Genomic DNA, 10,349 nt, shown 5'->3' with positions numbered 1-10,349 from the left:
TCTCGTGTTAGAAAAATTACAAGTGAATATTAATACCAGGGCAGTTTTGATATTTGTGGACGCGGAGAAAGCCTTTGATAATATTTCTTGGAGTTTCATGAAGAAAAATCTTCAGGGGATGGGGGTTGGTCAAGGGTTTGAAAATGGTATAAGTGCAATTTACTCAGAACAAAAGGCCAAATTAATAGTTAATAACGTGGTGACAGAGGAATTTAAGATAGAGAAAGGGACACGACAAGGCTGCCCAATTTCCCCATTGCTTTTTATTTCGGTCCTGGAGGTCTTGCTAAATATGATCAGAAGGGACCGTCTGATTAAAGGTATACAGGTCGGAGCCAAACAGTACAAATTGAAAGCTTTTGCAGATGACTTAGTACTGACGTTACAGGAGCCAGAATCTAGTACTAAAAGAGTATTAGAATTGATTCAAGAATTTGGTCATGTGGCAGGATTTAAGTTGAACAAGTTAAAAACTAAAGTTCTTTAGAAAAATTTAACACCGTTTGAGAGAGATTTCAGAAGGAGACAGGTCTAACATTGGTTAAGAAAGTAAAATACCTGGGGGTTAATATGACCGCTAAGAACTTAAATTTATTTAAAGATAATTATGAGAAATGTTGGTCAGAAGTGAAAAAGGATCTAGAAATATGGTCAAACTTGAAGCTTTCCTTGTTGGGTCGAATTGCTGCTATAAAGATGAATGTATTGCCAAGAATGTTATTTTTGTTTCAATCATTGCAAATTTTGGACAAAATGGATTGTTTCAAGAAGTGGCAGAGAGACATTTCTAGATTTGTCTGGCAGGGCAAGAAGCCCAGAATAAAATTTAAAATACTAACTGATGTAAAGGAAAGAGGTGGATTTGCCCTGCCAGACCTTAAACTCTATTATGAATCAGCAGCATTCTGCTGGTTGAAAGAATGGCTGCTTCTTGAGAACACAGACATTTTGGATTTAGAAGGTTTTAATAATGTTTTTGGGTGGCATGCATATTTGTGGTATGACAAGGTTAAAGCACATAAAGCATTTAAAAACCATATTGTTAGAAAAGCATTGTTTAATGTCTGGATAAGATATAAAGACTTACTTGAAAATAAAACCCCAAGGTGGTTGTCACCGATGGAAGCAAAGGCTAAGAAAAAGCTCAATATGGAGGCCAAATGGCCGAAATATTGGGAAATTTTGGAGCAAGAAGGAGACAAATTGAAATTGCAGAGTTTTAGAAATTAAAAGATAAGTGCGAGACTGGCTTCACTATTATCAAATAAGGGAGGCTTATAATTTGGACAAAAAAATTGGCTTCCAGGTGGAAAAATCAAAATTGGAAACAGAACTGTTAGATCCCAAAACAAAGATACTTTCAAGAATGTATAACTTGCTGTTAAAATGGAACACACAGGATGAAACGGTTAAGTCTGCTATGATTAAATGGGCACAAGATGTTGGACATAACATTATGTTTGCTGACTGGGAACAGTTGTGGACCACAGGTATGAAATTTACGGCATGTAATGTCCTAAGAGAGAATATTATGAAAATGATATACAGGTGGTACATGACCCCAGTCAAGCTTGCAAAAATTTATCATTTGCCCGATAATAAATGTTGGAAATGTAAAGAAAATGAAGGTACATTCTTTCACCTTTGGTGGACGTGCCCAAAGATTAAGGCTTTCTGGGAGATGATCTATAATGAAATGAAAAAGGTATTTAAATATACCTTCCTGAAGAAACCAGAGGCCTTCCTCCTGGGCATAGTCGGCCAATTGGTGTCAAAGAAGGATAGAACTTTTTTTATGTATGCTACAACAGCAGCAAGAATACTTATTGCAAAGTATTGGAAGACACAAGATTTATCCACCCTGGAAGAGTGGCAGATGAAGGTGATGGACTATATGGAACTGGCAGAAATGACTGGCAGAATCCGAGACCAGGGAGAAGAGTCAGTGGAAGAAGACTGGAAGAAATTCAAAGACTATTTGCAGAAACATTGTAAAATTAATGAATGCTAAAATGATGCTGGATTGAAATTAAGTGGCCTTAGCAACAAGGATAATAAGAATATGTAAAAATGGATTGATAACGGATGAAAACATACAGTTATAATGTGTTGAGATACAGAGTTAAGATAAATGAAAGAGGGTAAGGATTTGCTGAACTAACCATGTGAACAGGAATACAAAAAAGGGAGGTGTGAGGAGGTCAGGGAAATAAGCAAACGAAATTTAAGATATGAAAAAATTGATTTGTTTTTAATTTTTTCTATTTATTTTTTTATGTATTTTGTATCTTTTTTTCTATGTATTTTTGTATTTTTTGTATTTTTCTTCTTTTTCTTCTCCTGTCTTCTTTTTATTCTGTAATTCTCTGTTTTTTGTAAAACTTCAATAAATATCTTTTTTTTAAAAAAAGGAGAGAGTAGGATTGTTTTTTTATTCCAATTACTAGGTCACTTCCTTTCACCTCTGTTCCCACTGCACCTATTGAAGAAGCTAATTCCCAAGGGAGAGCATGAGAGACGAACGACAGGTTTCAGCTGCTAGAATAGTGATTGCTGCTAGGTGGAAGTCACAAACTATACCCACAAAAGAGGAATGGATTTGTAAACTAAATGACTATTTAATTTTGGCAAAATTAACTGCTATAATAAGAAATCAGTCGAAACAAAAATTTTAAAAAGGAGTGGAAATGTTTTGATGAATATATGGCAAAATATTGCTAAAAAAAAAAAGATATGCTAATATGCTTAGATTAAAATGTGAAGTACAGTTGTACCTTGGGTTACATACGCTTCAGGTTACAGACTCCGCTAACCCAGAAATAGTACCTCGGGTTAAGAACTTTGCTTCAGGATGAGAACAGAAATTGTGCTCTGGCGGCACGGCGGCAGTGGGAGGCCCCATTAGCTAAAGTGGTGCTTCAGGTTAAGAACAGTTTCAGGTTAAGAACAGACCTCCAGAACGAATTGAGTATGTAACCAGAGGTACCACTGTACTGGATGGAAGAAAAATTAGTAAGGAAAGATAATAAAAATATAGAGATGACTTGAGAAGACTGTAGAATGCAAAGATTATTGTAAATTGTATAATGTGGAGGAAATCGAGTGGGGGGCGGAGGGAAGTGGGAGGAGGGAGAAAAGAATATGATGGATTGAGGAAATAGAAACGTAAATGTATGGGGGGATGGGGATGAAATAGTGTTGGCTTTCGTACATTTGTATTGCAATGTAATATGTGAAAGGCAAGTTTCAGGACTGGCAGGAGAGTCAAGCAATTGGTGCAGTTAACAAAAGTGGCCTCAGAAAAGAATTACACCATGACGGAGACTCGGGTCAGCCGATCACTGTTCTTCCAATACGGCTTCCCCTTTAGTGCCTCTGAGAAAAGTCTGGAGAAGACTTGTCTGTCTCTACACTCAAGAGATTGTCAGGTGGCCATCGGCAGACACGTAAAAAAAGGGTTGGAGGGTCTCTCTTGAGAAGGAGGCTGCTGAGAATGTGTAAAGGAGGACTGCTGTATCTGCATCGTAAAAGGACACCCGTCTCCCTTCAAAGTTCAGGGTCACTCGGATCCTCTTGGGCTCCTCACTTGGAAGAGGGAACTCATGGGGGGAGGATAACTCGTACCCACCGCCCCACTTACCCAAACCCCAGATCCCTTCCCTAGTATCAAAACAGAACTTGCCCTTCCTCTTCACAGACTTTCTGGCCACCCCCACCGCCCACCCCTCCTCACCTCCCACAATGACCTCCCAGAAATGTCTGCCTGATGTGAAACCCTCACATCCCAGCACATAGCCATATGTGTCAAATCTCTCAGGGTTGTTTGGCAGGTATTTAAACACTTTCCCCCTTCGCACACTCTTTTGATCCTCAGACAGGGAGAGCCAGGGATTTGCTGTGTCCGGATCCAATGTGACGTTTTCTGTGGGGGCAGATGAGGAAAGAGAAGAGAAATGACGTCAGCTGGGAGACTGACACTTCTTTAGACACATGAGAGAAATATGAAAAGGGTTTTCATGCACTGTGTTCAGAATTGGGGTGCTCCTTAGGTTCTTAATAATGATTCTTTAAACATCTGCAGTTCTTTCAAAGCACTTCACACATCTCTCTCCTGAAACTGTGCCTCCTTTAGATCCTGAAATTTACCTTGATGCAGCTGAAGTCCAGAGTCCAGAGTGTCTGGAGAAGAAAAGGGAAGAGAGATTTAGCATCACACCACCATCCAGAGAACAAATCTGGTAACAACAATATGAGCTCCTGAGATTGTAGATGTGGTGCCATCCCATCATCCCGAACCACCAGCCACACCAGTTGGAGCTTATGAGAGTTGCAGCTGAAAATGTCTGAAAGCCACCACAATGGCCATCCCTGCATAAGCCAGGGCAAGGGCAATGTCCAAGTTCTAGGCCTGCTCAGACCTAAGAAGAAGAGCAGGACCTCCAAAAGACCTCCCCATCAGTATCAACCTTGAGATGTAAGATCTCTTCCAGGACTGGAGATCTCATTCCCAGTTCCCTCTGTTCCCAGATGGCTTTTTGACAGCCCCCCGCCTCCTTCACATCAATCTCAGGGCCAAAGGAACCGAGGAGACGCCTGAGAGGCTGTAGGTGAGGCTACTTGGGAAATGGGTGAGGAGTGTGAAAGCATCTAAGGCCTGGCGGAGAGATGTGAAGCAGTAAAATACAACTTTCTACAGAAAACGTACGCGAGGGTTACTTTCCTGGGGATTGTGCATAAAGTTGTGTGATGTCAGAATGACCCCTGGAATTGCCCCTGCCATCTGAGATCTTGGACAGCCCTGCGAGACCTCGCCGGAGCATCTCAAAGCCCAGTAAGCGAGGAGGATGGCTTAAAAGCAAATTCCGTGGAGGGATTAAAAGCGCTTTTTCTCATGAGAGCCTCCAGAGCCCAGCCAATGAGGGCTTCCTGCTTGCTTTCTGTTTATTTATCTGCAATCCACATAAAAGTTTTGATTGTGTAAGTAAAATTAAAAGTTGTGAGTCATCTGTATATTAAAGTGTGGCCTCTGGACATTGAAATAAAACAAAAACATAAACCTTTCCTGGCATTACTAATATTACGTATGACCTGGAGCCTTTCATAAACACTTTTAAACATCCAGTATAAAATCCCTGTTGCCTTTCTTCATTACCTTTGAACTGCTTCATGACTCCCTCCAGGAAGAGATTCATATCTCCGAAGTCCCAGATCCTCCACTTCAGGGGAGGAGGAAAAGCCACAGGAGGATCCTCTAAGTTCTCCTTCTCCTGAGACCTGGGAGGAGAAGAACAAAGTCAAGCCACCATCCTTCCAATGCAAGGAGCTTTCTGACAAGGCAGGTGTCTCATCCTGATGATAAAGGCACCATGGCTATATCATGAAGACTTGGGAGCAGGGTTTTTCCAATGGCAAAAGGGAGCATCTAGAGAGCACCTAACAAGATGAAGGAAAACCGACACACACCTGCTTCCAAAATATACAGAAGGAAATATAGGAATATGAGATTAAAGGTAAAGAAGCTGATATATGCAAATTATTTTTTTTTTAAGAAAACTTAACAATACAAGGGTCTTAGGCAGAGATTTGGACTACACCAATTTTAGTGAAGCATTTCAAGTGAATATAATAATTATTATTTTTTAGCCCAGTGGTTACATTTAAAAAAGGAAAAAATATTAGAAATTAAAACTGTATTTTCTAAACCTGGAAGATTTTAAAATATGTTGCAGTTGTTTGGGGGACAAGGCTCTCAGCGGCTGCTCTTCACAATGGCTGAGTCAAGGCAGTGGTGCCTCTGAACCTCAGGAGGGGAGTGTCCTCTGGGGCTCGGATCCTGCTCACGAGTTTCCCACAGGTTAGTCACTGTGAAAACAGGATGCAGGACTTGATGGGCCATGGCCTGATCCAGCAGGGACCTTTCTCACATTCTTATGTCTGAAGAAGAACCTGCAGAAGCCAGAAATACGCTGGATATTTAAGGGTAAGTTATAGTGAAGATATTTACAAGCCCCTTTGGGGTGTCCCCCCCTTTTTGTATCAATTGCAGAGTAAACGAATCCGTCACAGAGAAGGGCCTTCAGAAATATGCAATGGGAATGGCTTCCAGTCTGTGATTGTAGATGGGACCAATAGATACAAATGACTACGAAAAAGTGTCCCTGTTTTTGTCTGTGATTTTGTTAAATGCATGATGGAGTCCTAAGCTATCTCTGGAAGGAGGAACTGGAGAGTGAGGTTCCCACCTGTTAAACTGGAACATTCATAGCATCAGAATAAAGCAGGGGTTTTCCATCACTTACCTCTGCATGGAGCTTCCGATATCCTGGAGGGAAAGAAAGAAAGATGTCAGTGGAGCCATTTCTGCACTGATCACTGCAGTGATGACTAATAAATGCTCCCCTTCTTCCCTTTTGGCCAAGTTGTCCAAATAGCTGAGGGATTCGATCTCACCCTGGTTTACCATTTTGCCCTGCAGAGCATGCCGGCTCCATGTTCACCTGCAACCAATTTGTTTACTGCTAAGTACATCTCATACTCCAGTAAATAGATCCCAGGACAGCACCTGAAGGAACATGCGCTTGATGCAGTAATGATCACCAACTTGCAAGGGTTTGGAAGGTTGGCTTATGAAAACTAGCCACAAAGTGTGGGAGGCAGTATCAGTTGTATTCAACTAGTTTTACTCAGATACACTGAAATTAATGAACCTTAGATGTTGTTGTTGTTTAGTCATTTAGTCGTGTCCGACTCTTCGTGACCCCCTGGACCAGAGCACGCCAGGCACTCCTGTCTTCCACTGCCTCCCGCAGTTTGATCAAACTCATGCTGGTAGCTTCGAGAACACTGTCCAACCATCTCGTGGGGGCCAACAGAGAACATTAGATAGCCATCACCATTAATTTCAATCAGTCTACTCTGAGTAAAGGTTAATTGACTACAAGCTTATACCTCTGGGAATCACAGATGGGCAGAGCCCCATTGGCTTATGGGCTTCCCAGACACCTCTGGTTGACCAATGAGAGAAGAGGATGCTGAACTGAAGGGGCTTGCAGTTTGATCCAGCAGGACCCTTTTTTGTGACTCCAGAGCTAATAGCTTTCACCCTTCATGTACCAACTGTTTTCTTTACAACGATATTTTTCTGTGGGGGAGGACTAAGGAATGCCTGTAGTCTGAAGCAGCACACTTCACCCTCTCACATCAGGATGAGGCCTCACCTGCAGGAGTTCACTCGCTGGTTCCTGAAGCTTCTCCTCCATCTCCCGGATGAGGCTGTCAAGAGAGGAGAGTTCCCTGGAGAGTCTGGCCAGGTGCTCCTCCCTTTTGGCTGCAATCTCCTTCTCCACTTCTGCCATCTGGGCCAGAATACGTTTCTCTTGTTCTTCCAGAAACTGGTGCAGTCGCCTGAACTCAGCCACCATCTTTTCCCTCTCTGCACCTGTTTGTTTCTGCAGCAAGAAGATTAAAAGAAGAGAACAGTGGGCCAATATCAGGCATCTAGTCTGCTGTTGCAGGATGAGGAGGCCAGTTATCTGAATTCCCTTGGAAGGGGACGCCTGACATATTGAGCAGAGAAAGAACTTCGTAAAAATTTACAAGCCCACCCGCTCCTTTAAATGGTATTTCATGCTATGTGGGAGATCAGACCGTTCAAAAAGAAACCTCTTTCTCTATTTCCCCAAATTTTGATTTAAGACTACAGCACTTATTCACTTCCAAGTAACAGTGATGCTTACAAGCAGGTCTTGGCTTTCCTTTTCTGCATCTGCTTTAAATTCCAGGATTTTCTCTCTCTCCTTCCTCACATTGTCTAGGCAGCTGCTGATCTGATCCTGAAAAGAAAAGAAAATAAAACTTTGGTTGCTTTTTTCTTCGTTGGAGTTTTAGTATTCATAATAACAAGAAAGTTGAAGCATATGCTTGCTCCCTGCCCCAAAGACAGTGGTCTTTGCCTCGGTCCCCCAAGTGCCTTCTTCATCCTGGGTGCCTGTGGCGCAATGGGTCAGTGTGTCTGGCTGTTAACCAGAAGGTTGGTGGTTCAAGCCCAACCAGGGATGGCTGTGGGCAGAATTCTTGCATTGTGAGGGGTTGGACTAGATGGCCCTCAGAGTCCCTTCCAACTCTACTATTCTATCCCTGCCACCTGCACTGCTCCTCCCTCCAGCCCTTTCCTAAGGAAGCTGCTTCCAGAGGAAGGACTGTGGTTGAGTTACTCCTGCATGCAGGGGGTGTATGGGGGGCACTGTATTCCCCCAAAAAGAAAAAAGGAAATGTTTATTGAAGAGTTTTGGAAGTTTAGTTACTGTTTGGCTGCCGGAGGGGAGAATACATTAAAACATTTTCTTACAAGACCCCCTTCTCTGTTGCTAATTCACCCTCACCATCCCCAAAGGAAACCCAGAGAGATTTTTTACCTTGTACTCCTGCAAGGCCTCCTCCAGAGGGATCACCTCGTGGCTTTTGTGTTCCTTGGATCTGTCACACACCACACAGATGGGGCTTTTGTCCTCCTGGCAGAAGAGCTTCAGGGGCTCCTGGTGCTTCCCGCAGACCCTCCCCTTTCTTTCTGCCCCCTTTTCCCCTGGAAGAGAGACTTTCTCGGCTCCCAGTATTTCCACAACATTTGCCAGCGGCCGATTGGGGATGAGGTTCCTGTGCTGAATGATTTCTCTGCACAGAGGGCAGGAAGCCTCTCCCTCGGACTTCTCCCAGCACTGGATCAGGCAGGATCGGCAGAAGTTGTGCCCGCACTCCGGGATGATCACTGGATCCCGGAAACACTCCAGGCAGATGGAGCAAGTGGCTTCCTCGCAGAGATCCTGCACGGCACCCCCAGGAGCAGCCATCCCAGGAAGAGAGAGAGCTTGGTTGCCTTTTCTTCGCTTTCCGCGCGCGAATTGCTATGTTTCCGTTTCCCGGGAGGAGATTATTCCACGTTGGTGACTGGAGACTTCCCTTCCGCTCCGCAGATGTGGAGTTAGCAAGGAGATCTGGGATATTTCTTCTCCCGCCCAGGAAATTTAAGCAGGACCTCGGCTGCCTTAGAGATGTGTCTTTATGGATCAGGGTCTCTTTGATATGGAAATTTATTTATTTGTAATGAGAATTCCTTGCTTCTAATTTAAAGGGCCATGCACCTAGGAGAGGCAGAGATAAGTGCTCTTGTTTGTTATTTTAGCTTCACCGCCAGCCTCGAACGCCACTGAATGAATAACTCAAACTCTGCCGACTCTTTCCAACTGCAGATCACAATGTTCAGCCCAAACTCCACTGCGATGCACATTCCCACGGGACAATTGGACCCTCGTCCGCAGCCACAGACCTGGGAAATTTTTAAGCTGCTCTTCAGGTCCAGTTTCTTCCACTCCCCCCCCCCCATTGATCCCATCTCCAGTCTGTCCATCCTCTCAGAAAAATTAACATTAACCCTGGAATTTTTAAAAACCATTTTGGGGGGGGAAGTGTTCTCTCTTTTTACTTGTGATATTTTATATCTTTATATACTGCTAAAGTATTATTGTTTGGTGGTTGATACATACCATATTTTTCTGTATATAAGATGCCCCCATGTATAAGAAGACCCCTATTTTTTGAGGCCAAAATGAAGAAATAAAAATATTTTAAACACCAAACAGAACAACTCAATATTCCTGTTTTGATGTTCTCTCTCCAACCTCCAACTTGAGATTGTATTTTAGAAATTCCCTTTATCTTATTTTGTAATAGCTCTTTATCTAATATTGAGATTTCATTGACAAGCCTTTTTTTTATCAGCCTTGAACACTTCGTTTACTTGGTGGTATTGGATCCAATAAAGCTGTTAGGTGATGCTTTATTTCCTCGTACTCTTTCAATTTCAACTTACTGTCTTCTTCTTTTAATAAATCCTTATATGTAGCCCAGTTTAATTCCATGTTTTTCTTTTTTACCGTTATTGCTTCTAAAGGTGAAATCCACCAGGGTGTCTTAAGCGCCAGTAACTCTTTGTATTTTACCCATACTCTATATATTGATTTTCTTATGATATGATTTAAGAATCCCCGGTGGACTTTCACCTTTTCATACCCTAAATAAGCATGCCACCCGTAGCTGTTATCAACCCCTTCCAGGTCCAATAAGTCTCTATTTTGTATTAACTGATTTAAGCAAACCGAAGCGTAATACAAATTTAAATCAGGTAATGCCAGTCCACCCCTAATTTTTTTATCTATTAAAAGTTTATGTGTAATTATTGGTTTTTTATACTGCCAAATAAATTTTGATAGATCTTTTTGATTAGATGGGCTATAGACATAGGTAAACCTATTCATTTGTCATCATGGGAAAACTTATGGACGGAGAGTTGGAAA

At 42.4% G+C, this 10,349-nt stretch overlaps 1 protein-coding gene across 1 annotated transcript; it reads right to left on the bottom strand.

Annotated features, from left to right (window-relative positions):
• Positions 1-2,419: 2,419 nt before the first annotated feature.
• LOC128409066 (E3 ubiquitin-protein ligase TRIM7-like) lies at positions 2,420-9,025 on the bottom strand. The gene is made up of 7 exons (XM_053379269.1): positions 8,415-9,025; positions 7,737-7,832; positions 7,218-7,448; positions 6,300-6,322; positions 5,153-5,274; positions 4,147-4,179; positions 2,420-3,922 (listed from the first exon to the last, which is right to left on the bottom strand). Exons 1-7 carry the CDS (start codon positions 8,844-8,846, stop codon positions 3,414-3,416), a joined length of 1,446 nt encoding a protein of 481 aa, XP_053235244.1. The 5' UTR covers positions 8,847-9,025; the 3' UTR covers positions 2,420-3,413.
• Between the last annotated feature and the right edge of the window lie 1,324 nt (positions 9,026-10,349).

This window comes from Podarcis raffonei, chromosome 2 (genome assembly GCF_027172205.1).
Source record: "Podarcis raffonei isolate rPodRaf1 chromosome 2, rPodRaf1.pri, whole genome shotgun sequence".
Lineage (NCBI taxonomy): Eukaryota > Metazoa > Chordata > Lepidosauria > Squamata > Lacertidae > Podarcis > Podarcis raffonei.
Note: the sequence above shows the minus strand (reverse complement) of the source record. Positions and strands in the feature narration are given on the sequence as shown.